The sequence below is a fragment of the Glycine soja genome, chromosome 11 (assembly GCF_004193775.1).
Source record: "Glycine soja cultivar W05 chromosome 11, ASM419377v2, whole genome shotgun sequence".
In the NCBI taxonomy this organism is placed as follows: Eukaryota; Viridiplantae; Streptophyta; class Magnoliopsida; order Fabales; family Fabaceae; genus Glycine; species Glycine soja.
Genome location: NC_041012.1, coordinates 42,738,448 through 42,757,954, shown reverse-complemented (window position 1 = coordinate 42,757,954; position 19,507 = coordinate 42,738,448). Strand labels below are relative to the sequence as shown.

Genomic DNA, 19,507 nt, shown 5'->3' with positions numbered 1-19,507 from the left:
AATTAACCAGGTCATCAAGTTGGTTCGGATTGAAAAAACATAAATCTAATAAATAAACCAAATATATACGGTTTAGTTTATATTCAAAAATAAAATAATCAAACAAATTCAAATAATTTTAATTTATTCTGTTTGAAATATCAAGTTCATGGAGTCAATTTTTTTTTACCGTGAGAATTAAACATCATCACAAATCTTATTTAATTAATTGAGTTAAACTCTATTAATGTTTATGGAGTCAATTTAATTTTACAAACACCCTTACTATATCAAAAGAAATAAAAGAATATTATTGAAATGATTAAATATTCATAATCTGTATTCTTTAAATTTAATTTAAATTTCATGTTTTATTAAACTTTGAATTTTCGTGAAGTTTTAATTATAATAATATATTCATTAAATTCTTGACAAATTATTCGTTATTTTTGTCAGTATATATTGAGATTATTAATTTCTGTTAAATAAACAATTTTCGATTTTCTAATTTTTTTTAAAACAAAACATGTATAGAAGTATTTAAATATTTTATATTTTTTAACTAATAATCAAATTGATTTAATTAATATTTTACATAATAGAATATTTGGAAATTAGTTTTGAAATCAAATTTTATTAACTTTAAAATATTTTTTATATTTTCTAAATTAAAATTTTAAAATATATTCATTACCTGAAATAAAAAAATATTACTGAGATGAGAAAATAATATAGGCAAATAAATTTGATATTTTAAAATACTTATATTTGTATTCTTTATATTTAATTTATAAACCAAAAATTGTAGTTAAGTTTTGAAATTTAATCACAAAAATATATTTATTAAATAAATTTTATATTATTTATGGAATTATTTTTAATATATATTAAAATTATTGAATTTTGTTTAAATATCTTTTAATCTTCTAAAAAAATATCATTGTTTAGATATTGCAAGTATATTTTACGAGATGTAAATTCCACTTGAATCTAAAAAATACTATTGAGTATTGATATATTTTTATAATTATTAAATATTTTATATCTTTTTAATTAATATGATTTTTTTATTAAAGCCGATTCAATAGTGCATTAAAAAATATTGTGTAAACTGTAGAAAAAAAATAGTGTAAAACAATTGATGCTTTGGTATAGCAAAAAGTGACTAAAGGGCCCATAGGCAAAGGGGGTTATAAAAGGGAAAACACTATGAATCTGTTATTCCAGAAATACCCTCGCCGACGGTGGAAGCCTCTTTTCCAAACCGGTGACACAGCTCAGCACCACGATGGTCTAAATTGGAGTTCAACACGCGCTAAAGGACGTGTTTCCACGCGCTACGGCAATCTCCCTCCGTACTGTACGATGACGTGTCGTCAATTGAGAGGCGAGGCTCCTGAGAAAAGCACGAACAGCAACGACAGAACCTGAGACATTTTTTTTTCCTCACCCTCAAAATACGTTTCTTTGAGTCCAAAGCGCGCACTGTGGAAATTCTTAACACATCGTTTGGCCAAAACCGAAATTAACAAAAACTCATTTTTCCAATGGAGTGCCAGTTTTTCCTTCCTCCTTAAAATTGTTCCTTCCCCCATTCAATCCCTTTCTGCATTTCAGATCTAAGACCATAATTGGGTTCCTCGCTCTCTAAAGAACAAGGGACTCCAATTTGGGTACTGTACTAGTTTATAAAGATTTCATTTTTATTATAAAATATTTAAGGGTGGGGGCTAGAGAAGGAGAGGAATGGGGTTAGTTGGGGTCCAAGAAAACGGGAACGGTAATGGAGATGGAATCTCTGAGATTCCGTTGGGGACTAAAACAAAATACATTAAGATGACCTCTGATCCAGTTGAGGAAGATGAAGAAGTTCTGCAGAGCAGAAAGTACGAGACCAAAAAATATATCTTTGCATGTGCCGTTTTTGCTTCTCTCAATTCCGTGCTTCTCGGCTATGGTAGGTAATTCTATTTCTTTTTTCTTCGTTTTTATGCAATTGGGTGGGTTCCTTTAAATATTTTATTAATTTTGGTTTTGGTTTTGGTTTTGGTTTTGGTTTTAATTTTGATCTGCTGGTAAATTCCCCAATATGTTTGTCAATAAAAAAATTAAAAATAAAGTAGATGAGGTGTTGTCTTTTGCGGGACTTGATACCTTGTTTTTAGGACTTTGGTAAGATAATTAAGTTTATAACGATCGTATATAGTGATGCATGTAAAATCCAGGGCCGTTTGTGTAATTTGCAACAGCGGTTTTGTGTTTTGGGGAGAATCTTTTCCCAGGGCCTAGATGCCAAGTCTTATATCAGATAGGTGCTTTGCTCGAGTATGTAGGCAATTTTACTGTCAGACACTCACTAGCAATTGAACATGCAAACCTTAAATCCTCTCCAATAGTCTAACTATTGAACGAGAACGTATTGTTTGTGTCTTGTTTGTGGTCATGTTCTATTAATTTATTTATAATATTGACTACATAAACACCACAGTGTGTATTTATTTAGAATTACAATTTAGTAGGAATACATCGAGCTTTTAAAGGATTTTTCACTATTATGTAATCATATGTTGTCATATAATAAAAATCATTAACTTTTCTAATAATTACTACTTTAAACAGAAATGCTAATAATAGTAAAATGTGTGTCAGAGAATGTGTTGGTAGCATTCATCTGACTTTAAAAGTCATGTCTAAGTTAATTTGTAAGTAGTCGACAGTGTAAAAGTTTTTTTCACTATATATCAAAATTAAACTCATTTTTTTATGCTATTAATAGGGATCAAAACTAAGACCCTAGTTGGTTGTCTTTGGTTTGCAGATGTGGGTGTTATGAGTGGAGCAATTATATTCATTCAGGAGGATCTGAAGATAACTGAGGTTCAGCAAGAAGTACTAGTTGGAATTTTGAGCATAATATCCCTGTTGGGTAGTTTAGCTGGTGGAAAGACATCTGACGCGATTGGCCGAAAATGGACAATTGGTTTGGCAGCAGTTATCTTCCAAACAGGTGGAGCTGTTATGGCTCTTGCTCCATCCTTCAAAGTGTTGATGATAGGCAGACTCATGGCTGGGGTGGGTATAGGTTTTGGTGTCATGATTGCACCCGTCTATATTGCCGAAATTTCTCCTGCCATTGCTAGGGGATCTCTTACCTCTTTCCCTGAGATATTTATAAATTTTGGAATCCTTCTCGGCTACATATCAAACTATGCATTTTCGAGGCTTCCAGCGCATATAAATTGGAGGATAATGCTTGGTGTGGGACTTATCCCTTCACTTGTTATTGCTATTGCACTGTTTGTCATACCTGAATCCCCAAGATGGCTAGTGGTGCAGAACAGGATTGAAGAAGCTAGAGCAGTGTTGTTAAAGATAAATGAGAGTGAGAAGGAGGCCGAAGAAAAGTTGCAAGAGATTCAGGCAGCTGCAGGGTCAGCTAATGCTGGCAAGTATGAACCGAAAGCTGTCTGGAAAGAAATATTGTGCCCTACTCCTCCAGTTAGAAGAATGCTTATAACCGGTTGTGGAATTCAGTGTTTCCAGCAGATTACAGGCATAGATACAACTGTATACTATAGTCCCACAATTTTCAAGAATGCTGGGATCACTGGCAACTCTGAGCTTCTTGCAGCAACAGTTGCTGTTGGGTTCACCAAAACTCTGTTCATCTTGATAGCCATATTTCTCATTGACAAATTGGGGAGAAAACCTTTGCTTTACGCGAGCACAATTGGGATGACAGTATGTTTATTTAGCCTGAGCTTGTCTCTAGCTATTCTGAGTCATGCAAAAGTTGGGATCGCATTAGCAATTCTTGCAGTGTGTGGAAATGTTGCTTCGTTCTCGGTGGGACTCGGCCCCATATGCTGGGTTTTGTCATCCGAGATATTTCCTTTGAGACTTAGAGCTCAAGCATCAGCTCTTGGAGCGGTGGGAAGTAGGGTGAGCAGTGGTGCAATCTCCATGTCGTTCCTCTCAGTCTCTCGCGCTATCACCGTGGCAGGAACATTCTTTGTTTTTGGCGTTGTTTCATGTTGTGCTGTTGCCTTTGTTCATTATTGTGTTCCAGAGACGAGAGGGAAGACTTTGGAGGAAATTGAAGTACTCTTTAAAGACGAGGATGATTTGCAAGAGAGTGAGGTGGAAATGGGAGATGTAGAGTGTCTGATGCAGAAGTCATGAGTTGGTGGCACACCAAATGTTTAAAACTAAATTCCCAGATATTTCCAATCTAGTATCATACTGGTTTGGTTCTTTGTAATAGCGGGCATTTCTGCTCTTACATCATAAAGGATTTGTTCTGCGTGGAGAGGGACATGGTTTATACTTTATAGTATTTCCTAACATCAAGCCACCAGCACCAATGTAAGGCTTTAGTATATCTTAATGTTTATATGTATTCCATTATTTTTTACAGTCTGTTGAAGATGAGTTGATATAGCATTGTTTAATGTAGCCATAATCGGAATTCTATTGTCTCTTTCGCGTCACGTGCTTTTTGTGTCTCCATTTACAATTTTATATTGTAGGAGTGAGTGATTGTTTGGGGCGTAGCCTCCCCCCCCCCCCCCCCCATTCCATTTAATTTATTTAATGCGATTCTTTCGTTTTTTTATTTCTATATTGAATGTCATATATTCAAAGAATTTTGTTACTGAAATTTGAATGTCATAGCCGTTTTTTAAGATTAGCAATAATGAATATCTTGTAAATTTGAATCCTATGTTGCTTGGCGAAACGCTTCTGCCTTCCATTGCATTTTCCTATATCAACAGGCTCCTCACATTAAAAAGAAAAAAAAAAAAACAGAGAATCCTCCTGAGTGTGGACGAAATACAAGCCATTTTGTTTAGGACAGGAGACTCCTTCTTTGGTTTGACCCGTTAAGAAACTATTTTATCTTTTTTACTTAAGCTCAATTATTCATAGTTCACCTTTTATTTAATTAAGAATCAAAAACAAATATTATAAAATTTACAATAACTCAGACACATCAGAGTTATGAAATCTTTGAGTAACAAACATCAATAAGATCTGATCTGTCTTCAAGGCATTACTAATAAAATCCAAAACTGCATCATATATATGAAAATGATTAAAGCATACTCATGCCATGCTTGGCCATGAGATCCGCAACCTAATTAGACACCCGTAATACATGAACCCAACTTACATGACCTTCATACTTATGATTTATGAATGTCATGGATAGGCTTAACCACGAATTAGCCCAAGGATGTAAAGAGAGAGCGATACCCTTTGAAAGTGATGCCTTTAACTGAGAAGGATGACAAGAGAGGGGACACAAGATCAAAGAAAGTTGAGACGAGACCACCACGTTGATTGCTAAAGCGCTTCCGCAAATATCAATATAAAGGCAAAGCAACAACCCCTTGACATTAATAAATACCCACGTCGCATTTATGGGTTTGAAGTCTGAAGATGTTGTGTTGTAGAATATAAACTAAAAAATCACATCTCCACTTAAAATTGGAGAGATCGAGTTCAAATTTACGTAAATTAAGGCTTTGATTCTGTGGAATTTATCCTCACATTTTATATGATTCTGTAATATACATTCTTTTTTTATTATAGACTTTAAAGTGATAATGCAACTTAATAGCTGATAAGAGAGTTCAACAACAACAAAAAAAAAAACCTGACATAGTAATTTACAACACAATAAGTTGACAGGAAAAATTATTATTGTTAATATTATAATTTCGTTGAGACCTAAGAATTTCTCAAATTTCGTTACCAAATTTAAAGAAGTGAGTCGGCAAGAAAAATGTGTTTGAACTAACAGTGGATAAATCCTTGACACCCGAAAGTAGGTGGATCACCTATCTGCATGTGCCACGCTACTCTCTACATGAAAAACAACCTCCTCCCTCTTCCCTTGTCTCTTTTCTTGGGTGATCCATACACAATTAGTATCAACATGACTAAACACAAAATATAGAATAAAGTTGTATGCTTAATAAAAAAAAACTTGTATGATTAATTAGTCCTCAGAGGCCTAACGTCACTGGTTTTTGGCAGAAACAACTAGCTATTATGACTACATGACCTGTTCGGACGTGAGCCAAACTTTTCATTTATGCAAAAGATTATGTTAAAAGGTGCTATGCAGTAATTTCCCCAAACATATGCGAAACAAGAATATAAGCCAAAATCAAAACCAAGGGGAATGGGATAGAAAGCGAATGTCACGTGTAAGGAAAATTAAAGTAGGTGCCCTATTAAGATTGGAAGTTGGGAAATCACTTTCACAATTTAATTGTCCCAAGCAAGATGAATTTCATGAATATCGATCAATTTTTACTTTCCACTAGTGAACTGCAATTCCAATCCAAAGGCAAACATGTCGCGCTCTTCACCATTCAGTGTTACCGAGAAAGAAAATGACAGAAGCTTTTCACTTTATAGATCCTTCAAAGAGATACAACAAATATATTATACAAGGGTGAAGGTTCCAATTTTAACCTTCTAATATATCCTTTGTTTATATATAGTCGAGACACAATTGGTCCCCATAACAATATGCAACACAAACATTGCTTATGACTATTTTAACTTAAAACTTGTCATTCTAACAATCTAACTCACTAATTACAAACTCTGATTAATATAAAGTAAAAATTACAAACATAAAAACTAGCTAAATGTTGCAGAAGATGCAACAACTAGAAATGATACTATCCACAATGCTTCCCTTGACTACTTTAAGCTTCCTACTATGCCTGTTCCACAGGTGCACTGCAAAGCTTTCTTTGCGAATTTGCTCCATTTTATTGATCAACCATTTGGAACTAATCTCATCTCTAAACAAACTCCTAATCCCTCTCCAATCCACAGGATAGAACGCAGAAGGAGGAAGCACAGTGAAATTGAATCCTGGTCTCCCACTCACCCTAGACACCACCCTAGAGATCAAGTAAGGACCATTGTGCCCCCACTTGTTCCCATCAAAGGTGAGTGCAAACTCCTCAATGAACTTGAAAAGCAAAGGGTGCTTCTTGTCAAATATCAACACTGCATTGTTCAAGCGGCTCCACTTGCCGGTTTTGGTATCAAAGTTCTGTGCCCCAATGGTGTTCCTCAGCTTGGAGAAGCTCTTTAAAACCACAACATCTAAGTCTATGTAAGTGCCTCCAAACTTGTACAAGAGAGCAAGCCTAAGCAAATTGGAGAGGTTTTGCCCCAAAGAGACTTCACCAGGATCCACATTCCCTTCCTTCAAACGGTTGAACCATGTTTCAGCATGTGTGTCCTTGAATATGTAACCGAAATCTGGAGCAACAGCCATGACTTTGAAACCGTTGCTCACAAATGGTTTCAGAATCTGAGTTCCAGCGTTAGAGTCTAGGGACTTTGACACTATGACCAAACAAGCTTCAGGGTGAGACTTGAACAAGCTCTCCATAGAGAATAACTCCCTCTCACCAAATCCCTTCAAGGAAGAAATCCAAGTCATGAAGAACCTCTCCTTGCAAGAAGAATGAGAATTGTTGAAGAATGCTTTGAGTCTGGCATGGAAAAATGGAACTGGGAAGTGAGATTCTGAACGCACGCTTCTGAGGCCACGCTTGTGCTTCTTGACTCTTCTACTAGGCCTCTGAATAGTTGAAAAGGAAAAGCTTTCAGTGGAGTTTTGAAGAAGGGGCAAGTGGGGGTTCTTGAAGAGAGGTGAATTGAGGGAAGAAGAGAACTTGGAGTTGGAGAGGGTGGTGGTGGTTGGGGATTTAGGGACATGGACAGAGAAGACGGTGAAAGCGTTGTAAGATAAAAGGAGGAGAAGAAAGAGAGCGAAAAATGATGTGGGTAGGGAGAAGAGTAGAGAAAGCATGGATCTTTTGAGGTGGTGCAGTTGAAGAAACGAGAAGTGGAGCAGAGAGTACTGGGAGCGTTTGGCGCTTTGCTCCATTGGGTGAAACATGGAGAAGGAAGGAAGGAGAGGTTCAAAATGTTTCAAGTTTCTCCTTCTCGAGGCAGAGAAAGTGGAAGAACATTTGCATTAAAAATTGCGAAAATTTAGAAAAGAAACTGCTTTTAAAGTTTTTTTTTAAAAAAAGTTTCAACTTCCATGCTAGCCAAGCATGTTTTCGTTTGTTTGTTTCTTTTGTTTTGGCTCAGCTAGCGTTGCTGTCTAAGATAACACTACTTCATTGGGAAATATCTTAGGCTGGGTACAATACACAATTATAATTATTGCTATATTGATTATTAATTAATTCATTCACCAAGCAAGGAGTATTTTGATCAAATAAACATTCTTAAAATTAATAGTGTACTTGTAGTAATTAATGTTTAGCATTTTATGTAGTAGTGCAAAGACGATTTCATGTCTATCTCACTCTTAACTTTATTTACGTTTGGTTGGAGAGAAAATAAAATTATAAAAACATATCATGAAATATATTTTTATTTAGTTGAAGTGCATAAGGTTAAAGATCAAGCAAAATAAAATATTTTTATTTTTTTATCAAAAAATGACAAGTGACATATCGTAATTTTTTATCTAAATAATTATAAGTAAGAATAATAAAAACACTACATTTATTTATTTATATTTTAAACAAGTATACTTTATATTTAATTTTTTCTCATTTTGAACTTAATTTTCTTAAAACTATCTTTAAAATAAACCAATAACAAAAAAAAAACTTAAGAAGTAGTAATAGTTTTATCGGAAAAAAAGTAATAACTGTTTACCGATAATTCACATGTTCACATGCATTTACATTTATTTACTTTTCAAAATATTAATTTTTGGGTATATTGAAAAAATAAATAAGAGAGAGCTAACCTTTTATGGGAGTTGAATCTTGCACCTTCTTTTCTATATCTTACACCTCTCTCTTCAAGGTAAAATTACGATAATATCCTTAATGAAACCTCAATCCTAACTTTTCTCTCCCTCAAAATCCAATCAACTCCTTTCCCCTCTGAGCTCCCACGTTTCCTTACTTCATCGCCTTCCTCCTTTGACTTGATCGGTAAGTCCCTACTTCCTCCTCTTTCTTTCGTTTTTAGTGGATGTGGGTTTTGGTTTGACATTGTGAATGGGGGTGGGGGTGGGTTTTGGTTTGGATCAAGGGGGGGTAGGGTGGGTTCATACTAGGCTTTCGGAACAAGTATTCTCGAATAGCTTTCCGAAATTATTATTCCTGAAGGCTATTCCAAAATGTCAGTTTCGAAAGGCTATTTTGGAATGCTTTGTTCCGGAAGGCTATTCAAGGCTTTTTTTAAAATAAAAAAAATTAAAACTTTTCAGGTCCCTTTAATTTTCATTTAAAATTATTTGTCATAATTATTTTGTGGGTTTAACTTTTTTTTATTTACGTCTATAATCATCCATTGACTAATAAATATATTAATCCACTGTATATTTTGTTTTAGAATTTGTATGATCACTCTTTGTTCTTCATCGATATTATAATATTCAATCATGATTGACTAAGAAATATATTCATCCATTGTAAATTTTGTTTTAGAATTTGTATGATCATCCTTTGTTCTTCATAGATTATATATTTTTAAAGTTAACCTGGGAAGAGTAAGGTGGAAATTCATACTTCTTTATGTAATCAACTAGTATTTGGAATTGTAGATTGGATCAATTTCCACCACTAATACTCAATGAAACCTCACAGAAATAGTTATGGATAGTTGTTGTGATTACAAATTCAATCTCTTTGGTTTGACATTGCAAATGGGTTTCCTATCTAGTATGTGTAGTATATGTTATTGATATTTGATAACAATGATAGACACATTTTATGAGTACTTGGATAAATGCAATAATTTAATTTTCATTTGAATTCCTCTCAACCTATATGAATTTATATTCATATTTGCAACGCTTTTAACCTATCTGGTTGTAGAATCTTATGACTAAAATTTAATGTTCATATGGCGCGTACAAAAAGAGTTAGTTTTGATGGTGATGATGACAATGATAGATGCAATAGATCAACAATGTCTAAACGGAGGCAACGTGTAGAAGCTCAATAGGTGGACCCTTTTGGAGCAACCCGTGCAAGTGGAGTCTATCGAGCATGTTGACCAAGTCCAGGTTGTTTAGGAAGTGGAGCCTCTTGAGCATGTGCAACCTGTGGACTAGCAGGAGCCAGAACCAGATGTTGGATTTCTAGGTGGCCCTAAGGAGACATCACTACTAACCTTATATACTGATCATGTGGCCTGGGAAGTATAAGGTGGCATGGTAAACTACTATACTTGTTTGAATATTTAAAATTGATTCAATCATCGAAAGTTTTTTTTTTGTTTTGGGACTTATTTAGTAATTATATATGTTATTGTAGGAACATGGTGAGCTTAAATTAGTATCACATGGGAGAAATTTGCAATTAGAGATTGTGCTACATGAGCAAATACACGATATGGTCAAAAGGGTCTAGTTTATTCCCGTTGACTACATGTAGTTATCAGATAATAGACAAGGGATTCTTGTTTGCTTTTGCTGAAAGATGGCACACAAAGACAAACACCTTCCATCTGCTCGTGGAAAAGATGACAGTAACACTTGATGATGTGGCATCCTTACTTGACATTCCTATTACTGGTGCTTTTTACAATTATGAACATATGGATAAAGAAGAAGCAATTATCGTGCTTGTGGAGCTACTTGGAGTTGAATATAAAGATGCCTTTGATGAGACAAAGAAAATAAGAGGGGAACAATTCAGTTTAAGTTGGTTGCAGGGTGCATATGAGGAAATGTGTGAAGAAGAGAGATGGGATGAGGCAGCAAAAGCCTATTTGTTTCATCTAGTTGGTTGTACCTTATTTGCTAATAAAAATGCAACCTATGTGGAGGTAAAATTCTTAGATTTTTTGTGACTTCGAAGGATGTTCTAGGTATTCATGGGGGACAATTACCTTGCCATATATTTATGAGCATCTTACTAGTGTTAGTTTTGTTGGGAAAAAGTAGATTAGTGGCTATGCCACTCTTCTTCAGGTAATTAAGTGTCTATAAATTGTTTGTTATATTATTAACATCATCATTGATGAACTGAGTATATACTTTCTTGGTGACACATGGATGGATCTATTAGCATTTTGTAACCATTGGTGCCAAGGATGATGTCTTGGGATATGAAGAGACGTCTCCACGCGTCAACTGGTGGTCAAATAAGTCATTTTTGTTGAGAATAGGAAACTAATTGATGAGCTGACCATCAAGGGAGTTAAGCGGACTTCATATGATACGTATAGGACTCATCGTTCGTTTGAGAATATATCCTTATTCTCTAGATATATTTGTTTGGGCCTAAATTTGCACCTTTATTTGCTAGAGAGGGTGTTGCGCCAGTATGAATATCACCAAAATATTCCCTGACACCCTTTTGTGCTCACTGATGAGATTATCACCCCACAACAGGTTGACGATAGGTGGTTGCACTTGCAGAATCACTTAATCCAGCCCATAATGGGTGTAGTTCAGCCAAGAGATTGTGATGTTGGTTATTATGTGTGGTTATACACAATCTCACATCCTTTTGTCCAACCAAGATACTATGCTCCACCCCTTGATGCAACTAAGGATCTTACCCATCTACAATTCAGGCACATCCTGCAGTTGTACGTATAAATGAATTTACTTTCATAATGTGTATATTATTCTGACATTTACTTACTTCTTTGTTGTATGTATTGTAGGAAACATGTCATAGGACTGGTCAACTACTGCATCGTATGATTGATCATAGGTTGGTTACCCAAGGTACTAATGTATATTTTGTGATTAAAGAGACATTAGCATTAGCATGTGGAGTAATTGATGATGATCATCTAAACACTAGTAAGGCACGAGGTGGCACCAAAGGTGAGTGTGGTAGAGTAAAAAATTGACAGTTGTTGGATTGCATTAATTCCTAAATTGTTTGTTTATTTGTTCACTTTATGTCTATGTTAAGACTAACTGATCAATTGTGGTAATTGACTTATTATATTTATCATTAGTGAATGTATGAACTTATAGTCTTTATCTTTAGTGAATGTATGAATTGACAAATTATGCATATGTAATTTATTTTTATTTAGTGAATGTATGATCTGTCAAATGTACCTACATAAATGAGGGAAAAGACTTTTTTTAGTTGAACTGTTGGATACAACATCGAGCCAAAAGAGAAATAAACCTTCCATTATGAGACAAAGTGGGTTCCGACTATGTAGTGGGGTTCTATCATGCATAATACATTAGATAAAATACATATCATGTTTAACCATAATCATGACTACAAAAATTAAAAGATTCTTTCTAATATGAGATGGTAGAAACTACATAAACATAATTGACTACACCAAAAATGACAAAAAATATTACATAAATCAATCATCTCCAAGGTTGACATAATCATATCTAACAACTATTAATTATGAAAAATGTTGTATGCAACCAACATAAGGGGTGACTCATTCTTTTGCTAGTGGATGACAATGTGTGGACCACAACACATGAAGCCCCGGTATTGGACAATGATCTCTCAAATGTACCTACGTGACATAATTAAAAACATAGTCATATTGTGAAAGTCTACTTTATATTATGTTATGACTCTTAGCATAACAAATGGTTTACCTAAACAAAATGATTCTCATTAACATGACTTATGCATATGATATGATGCACGAAAGTATCTTTTTGAGGTTGAGTTCTAAGAGGGGGAAAACTAATGTTGCATACCTTGAAACAAATCTACGCAGTCTCTTATACAATTGTACATTAAAAGTATGACCAACAATGTGAATGTTATGTTCGAATGAGGCTTTAATTTCATTATGCAGCATAATGATCATAATGTTCATTGCATCCCAATATTTACACAAGTCTACCATGCTAGTCTGTAGCAACTACTTCAACACCCAATGGGTAGACTCAACCCTACAAAATAAGTTTGTGACAAACGTTGCACCGGAATGAACATTATATATAAATACTAGTTTAATATACCATGGGTTATAAGTTAACTATCTATTGGTTGTTGTGTTACCCAAGTGCATGACTTTATTTGTCCATGCCTTTACAAATCTTTCCTTGTGCGGGATCAACCAAGTTTCTTTAACATAGGCAACAAACTCATGCCAAGATGCACATACAACTTTAAACTTTGTCACATGATCTTCATAGGCACACTTTGTAGGACAATCCATAACAAAAATCCACACCTCCATCACTTGATCCCAGGCCTCTTTGAGAGTTACTTGTTGTTTGCACTTTACTTTGACATTTTTATCAATATAAAATTAGCACAACAAATTATGTGAATTAGGAAACATAATTTTTATTGCATTCATCAAAGTTAGATCTTTGTCTGTGACAATCACTTTTGGAAATTCATCATATCTACGAAAAGGGCCTCTGAACCTTTCAAGTGTCTGCACAAAGTTTTTTTCACGTTCAGCTTCCATATAAGCAAAAGCACCAGAAAATGTCAGCCTAATACAAGTAACACCAACAATCTCAAACAAAGGTAGCCTATATTTGTTGGTTTTGTACGTACTATTCATGAAGAACACTATGTTAAATGCATTCAACAACTTTATCGCATCAGGATGTGTCCAAAATATGCCACACACGACTTCTTCATCATTCGTTACATGCCAATGAATATACCATGCTCTAACAAATACATTAAATGTTGCATTTCTATTTTGAAGCCTCTAAGAGAGATCTTCGATATGTAGTTCTGGTACTATACACTTGTCTAATGGTGGTGGCATTTTTGTCGTTGTGTTCTTTCAATAACAAAAGAATATTTTTAGGTTTCGCCATACTCTTTGTCATATTAGTAAGCATTGTCTTCTCATCATAAGTTAGTCGATCAACATATGAATGATTGACCAATGTCTTAGTAACATCATGATTATGAGACCCATACATGACCCTAAGTACCCATCCTTCACTAGTCTTTAGTGGTCTTCCTTTCAACCTAAAAGAACAAACACATTTTCTAGTCCCAGTGTTTGCCTTTGCATCTTTTTTGTATTGTCTATATTTGTCACCCTTCTCACAACCTAAGATGACAAATGTCTTCCTTCTAGGTTGTTTTCCTGTGTCTGAACTCAAAATGATAACAACAAAACTCAACTCAAATGCAACCTCCCAAATCCATTTCAATAATTTATCTCAAGTATAAAAAACCTACATAAGTAACATACAACATTTTTTTGAATAAACTACCTATTAATTATAATGATGATATTATTACATTCACAGTTGTAAATTTTTTGCTACAATCTTCATTTTTAACGGTATCATCCATATTCATGTCAACTTCATCAAACATCTTGTTGAAGTAATCATCATCCATACAAACTAAAACTGTAAAATAAAAAATTACTAAAATTGTAAAATAACAAAATCAAATTTGCTTTTGGAATGACCATTCTTTAACCAAAAAATACTTTTGGAATAGCGTTTCTATAAGCATGAAAAGATGTTCCAGAAATGCCTTTTCAGAAGCAAAAAGTACATTTTGGAACAAGCTTTCTAAAATGGATAAGCTTCCAGAAAAGGTGTTCTGGAACAATCTTTTTCGGGATGTTCATTTTGGAAGCAATACTGGGCCTACAGAAAGCCCGCTCCAGAAGAAGCACTTGCACTTCGGTACAGGGTCTTTGGAAAGGTTTTTTGGCTTTCGAAAAGGCTTATTAGGAAGAAAAATATTCCAGAAAGGTGTTACTTTTGGAATAGGTGTTCTGGAAACCTTTTTTTGGAAACCAAAAAACAAGGGAGGTGTAGTGCGCTGAAATGTACCTTGTATGGAGAGTTGGATGAGGAGAGCGCTAAAACCTTTGCCGTCGTTGGAAAAACACTTCAGTTGGAACCTTTGGCGTAGTTGGAACCTTTGGCGCTGAAAAGAAGATGTGTTATGGTAAGAAGAGAAGAAGGAATGGAAGGGTCCATGGGAGGAAGAAGGGGAAGAAAAAGAAGAAGATACAAGGGATAGGGGTAGGTTGGGGTTTTTAAAAAATGGGAGGTGCAGAATGCAATTAGGGAAGTGTAGAATATAAGTGCACCTCTTAAGGGCTGGACCAGCCCGTTCTAGTTGTGGGCTACCTATTGTGCCAATCTCAGCACTCACGAACATTTCATACTCTATTCTCGTACTTGGTTCGAAAGCTTCTCAGTCATTTCAATTGTTCCGAGATCAACCTTGGATCAGGTATTTCTCTTCGCTTTCTTTTTCCTTTCACAAACACTTGAATTGAACCATCAACGTTCAATGCTGAACCCAATCAAATCCTTCTATTCTTCTATTTCTTCAGTTTTCTCAATATTAACTTGTATTTGGTTCAACCACTACTTGTTTCCCCCCCCCTTTAATTCGATATTTCTTCACACTTTTTCGGTTCGAATCCTTGTAAATAATTGTTTCGCTTCAACTTAATCATTCAATTTGAAATAAATAGTAAAACTGCGTTTGATTCTCCAATGTTTTCATTTCCAGGTTTAGGGAATGGCTGCAATCTTAGCTCGAAAATCACTCCTTGCTCTTCGTGCGCGCCAATTGGTAACATTAATCTGATTCCGATTCTTCGTTATTTGTGGATATGAAAGAAACAAGAAAAAAAGAAACTTCTTAATTAGATGCTGATTGAGTTGAGAAAACCAAATGTTATCTGATCTGAATACCCTATATTTCTACCCTTTCCTTCCCTAATTTCTATTCTTAGGTTCCAAGCCGTGAACTGGATTTTTTTTTTTGTCTATTCTGATTTCTGACTTGTTATGTGAATTAAGTATGGATCATTTTAATTGTAGGATGCCAAAATGTTTAGGTTAATTCATAATACCATCCCTTGTTGTTTTTGCTTGTTTAGGCTGTAAGCGGTCAAGGGCTGCACAGCTCCCAATACTATGGCCTTCGGTTAAGTGCACACTCCTTCTCTACCAAAAGAGGTCTGTCCTTTCTCTTACCATCTTTGCCGACATATTTTCTGCACCCTTATAGAATGGTTAGAACTTAGAAAGCAAAATTATTAAGGACTGACTGACTATGAATGTTGATTGTTTTCTGCACCAAATTATCTATGGCATGTACAATGACAATCATGATCCAGTTACTGTTCAATAAATGAACTTCCTGAAAGGGGGCAATGAGCTACATTGAACTGTAGTATTAAAAATTGTATGCATTCCTTGAGGACATTTCAGTTGGTAGAGCTGTGTGACATGCAAGGAAAGTGCGCAGGTTGAAACACTGCAATGCACTCCCCGCTCCTCACTGTGGTGGCACTGGCCCCTGTGAGTTTTTACCCCAGTCCCCTCACTTTAACACCCCCATCCCCCCCTAAAAAAGCAGATAAATAAGTGGGTCAAGGGAATGACTTTCAGAATTGTTTATAGTGAACAAACATGACATTCTTTAACTTCACATAATACCTTCACTAGCATGCCATCTTCATATATATAATAATTTTGAGATGCACAAATTGCAGAGGATGAGGAAAGGGAGCAACTCGCAAAGGACATTTCAAAGGATTGGAGTTCTGGTATTTATTTGGAAGGCCTTTTGTTTTCAGTTTGATTGTTGTGTTTTTTCTCTAATGTGAGTAATTCATTGCTGATGCTCTGGATGACAGTCTTTGAACGTAGCATTAACACTCTCTTTCTCACTGAAATGGTTCGAGGACTAATGCTGACTCTGAAATACTTCTTTGAAACAAAAGTTACAGTAAGTGTCTTCTAAAACTGTTTGCTGGCCAATACTGTTGCAGCTTCTAATTAAATGCTTAATGCATGACTTCTTTGATGCAGATCAATTATCCATTTGAGAAAGGCCCTTTGAGCCCTCGTTTCCGTGGTGAACATGCACTCCGGCGATATCCAACAGGGGAGGAACGTTGTATTGCTTGCAAACTTTGTGAGGCTGTAAGGCTTTGACTGTTTATGCAATAATTTTGGTTTCACAATGATCCTTGAGCATACTACCGAATGGCATATAACTGCTGGACAGCATTTTCCTGTTTCTTTTGTAAACTGGACTACTAATAAGTTTGACAACTTTTAAGCCTATTTTATATATTCCAGTTGTGTCTAGATGTTACCAAGTGTAACATGTCATTGGTTAATGCAGAAACAAATGTGCAGCTGTTTTTGTATTCGAATAACACTACACAAAGTGTAAGGCTTAGACCCTTGGTAGGTTTATGAATCTGTGCCTGTCATTAGTTGAATCAGGTATAGAAAAAATACTTGCAATTACTAAGAGGTAGAAATCTGTCTAATTGGGTTGTCCCAAATAGATCTGTCAAAGACAAACCCCGCTCTCATCCTTGGAGGATGTAATAGGTATATTTTCCTATACATCAATAATAGCAGTTTTATTTACTTTGAAATATTTTCTTTTTAACTGAGACAGTGGTACTACTGCCGCATTGTCTCTCTATGGAGGATAAATAAATAGAGCTAATCGAGGACAGGGATAAAAGCACATTAATATATACAGGGGGGGTTAAGGAGAATATCTGGATAACAATTCAGTCTCAAACCATAGGTTTTGAGATCAAACATGTAGCAGTCTCTAAATAGTGAAATCCAGATAGTGCATAAACAGACTATTTGATAGGCTAGTGAATATAATTCTAAATTAAAACTATCATTTACCAGAAATCCTAAAGTATTTATAATCCATTACATATTTCCATTGTCCTAATATTCCTTTTCCATGTTTTATTTCTCCCTTTTTATACTTCCCCCATTTCTCTCCTTCCTGTCAGTAGTCAGCAGCTGTATGTTATTATTCTAAATAATATTTCTTTTATTAGATATGTCCTGCACAAGCAATCACAATTGAGGCTGAGGAGCGAGAAGATGGCAGCCGCAGGACAACTCGGTGAATTACCAGCCTTATCTGCTCCCTCTTTTTTTTCCCTCACTGCATTCTTGCTCTCTTATTTGTTAAATCTCAGGTATGATATTGACATGACCAAGTGCATCTATTGTGGATTTTGTCAAGAGGCATGCCCTGTTGATGCCATTGTCGAAGGACCAAACTTTGAATTTGCTACTGAGACTCATGAGGTTCGTTTCATTTCCTTTATGTTGAATTATATAAATACGATCTGTTAGTACTTGCTAACAATTGTTTCTATTGTTCTTTATTATTAATTATTATGTTTAATTACTATTTATTAGTACATGCCAGTAATTGTTTATTTACTTATTTCTTTATTTCTGGTTATTGTTTATCTGTTGCAGGAGCTTTTATATGACAAGGAGAAGCTGCTTGAAAATGGGGACCGATGGGAGACTGAAATTGCAGAGAACCTGAGATCTGAAAGCCTTTATCGCTGAAATTTTCCATGTGATCCTTGCCTGTTGCTTTTTCCGTCTAATTGGGCAATGATAAATAAAATGACCAGCGCATGATTTTAAAGAACTGTATGCATACACGATTGTTACATCAGTTTTTTTTTTCTTTTGTCAATGTTTGCGTTGCTGTTAAGTGTACAATATTGATGACTTTTATCTCCTTGAGATCTTGAACAAATGTGGAAATAATTGAATTTTTCAACAAATTGATGCCCTTGAAGCATACTAATTGATCCTTAGAAAATGGAAGCACTGATGCAGTGCAGCTTTCAGAATCTAAATTTATTAAGGATTCGGTGGTTGACAGCATGTATCAATTCTTATAATCATAAACTGCACCACATTCTTGGATGTCTTTTTACTTTATTCTTGGATCTCCTTGCTTAGCATATCGAAGAGCTTCCGCCAAGATTTATACATTTTGTAGGCGATATAATGTTGGTTAGAGTCAGAGAATAAAAAGAAAACAAACGACAAGTTATAAATGTAAAGACTAATTTTAAGAGTATCAATTTTGCTTAAATATAAATAACAAGGAATATTTGAATTATAAGTTTAGTAAGAGGCGCACAATTCTATCATAAAGGTAAATTTGGAGAACTTGTCTTAACACAATCCTAAATACTTAAATCTATATTTGAATTATAAGTTATTTTTACCTATTCTGCACGAGAAAGGGCACGGACAACGTCGTTTGAAGCATGTACTATGTTATTGGTCAAAGGATCCATTGAGATAAGAGTGTAATTTTGAAATAAGTTTAGAGTGCATTGTCTTCTAGTAAAACATTGGGGGACATCTAATTGTAATTTACTGTCGTCATAATGATTTAACAAACATGCAGGACTTATTTGATAATCTATATCTATATTATATACAAAGGAAAGCAACTTGCTAGAATAGACTTAGCAGGAGATCAATGATTTAAGTTTAGTTATCCCTGGATTTATGCAACAACTTAGCTTCTATTCTGTGCAGACTGTTTGATCTGCTGGCCTAGCAACAGATTACCATCCAGTGCAAGGATGAAGAATAATCTGTTTTAGATTGTCAGTATGGGCTGCTACTGTATGTCCACGATGGATAGTGTTCATTGGGGTGAAAAATGTTGCACTCGACATCCTCAGTCATTAAAAATAAGTCTATTTCGGACCTTATGCTACCAGTTGCTCCCAC

At 35.0% G+C, this 19,507-nt stretch overlaps 3 protein-coding genes across 4 annotated transcripts; 2 read left to right on the top strand and 1 right to left on the bottom strand.

Moving 5' to 3' along the window:
• Positions 1-1,403: 1,403 nt before the first annotated feature.
• On the top strand, positions 1,404-4,469 carry LOC114373840 (probable polyol transporter 4). 2 transcript variants are annotated; one of them, XM_028331385.1, is made up of 2 exons: positions 1,404-1,936; positions 2,798-4,469. In XM_028331385.1, exons 1-2 carry the CDS (start codon positions 1,726-1,728, stop codon positions 4,159-4,161), a joined length of 1,575 nt encoding a protein of 524 aa, XP_028187186.1. In that variant the 5' UTR covers positions 1,404-1,725; the 3' UTR covers positions 4,162-4,469. The 2 variants fall into 2 exon arrangements, with proteins under 2 accessions (XP_028187186.1, XP_028187188.1); XM_028331387.1 differs by having other exon boundaries at positions 1,822-1,940.
• Positions 4,470-6,433: 1,964 nt separating this feature from the next.
• Positions 6,434-8,032, bottom strand: LOC114375273 (lactosylceramide 4-alpha-galactosyltransferase-like). The gene has a single exon (XM_028333051.1). It carries the CDS (start codon positions 7,916-7,918, stop codon positions 6,641-6,643), a length of 1,278 nt encoding a protein of 425 aa, XP_028188852.1. The 5' UTR covers positions 7,919-8,032; the 3' UTR covers positions 6,434-6,640.
• A 7,035-nt stretch (positions 8,033-15,067) lies between these two features.
• LOC114373659 (NADH dehydrogenase [ubiquinone] iron-sulfur protein 8-B, mitochondrial-like) lies at positions 15,068-18,640 on the top strand. The gene is made up of 9 exons (XM_028331168.1): positions 15,068-15,179; positions 15,465-15,527; positions 15,838-15,916; positions 16,456-16,509; positions 16,600-16,691; positions 16,775-16,888; positions 17,785-17,852; positions 17,929-18,040; positions 18,218-18,640. Exons 2-9 carry the CDS (start codon positions 15,474-15,476, stop codon positions 18,311-18,313), a joined length of 669 nt encoding a protein of 222 aa, XP_028186969.1. The 5' UTR covers positions 15,068-15,179; positions 15,465-15,473; the 3' UTR covers positions 18,314-18,640.
• The last annotated feature ends 867 nt before the right edge of the window (positions 18,641-19,507 follow it).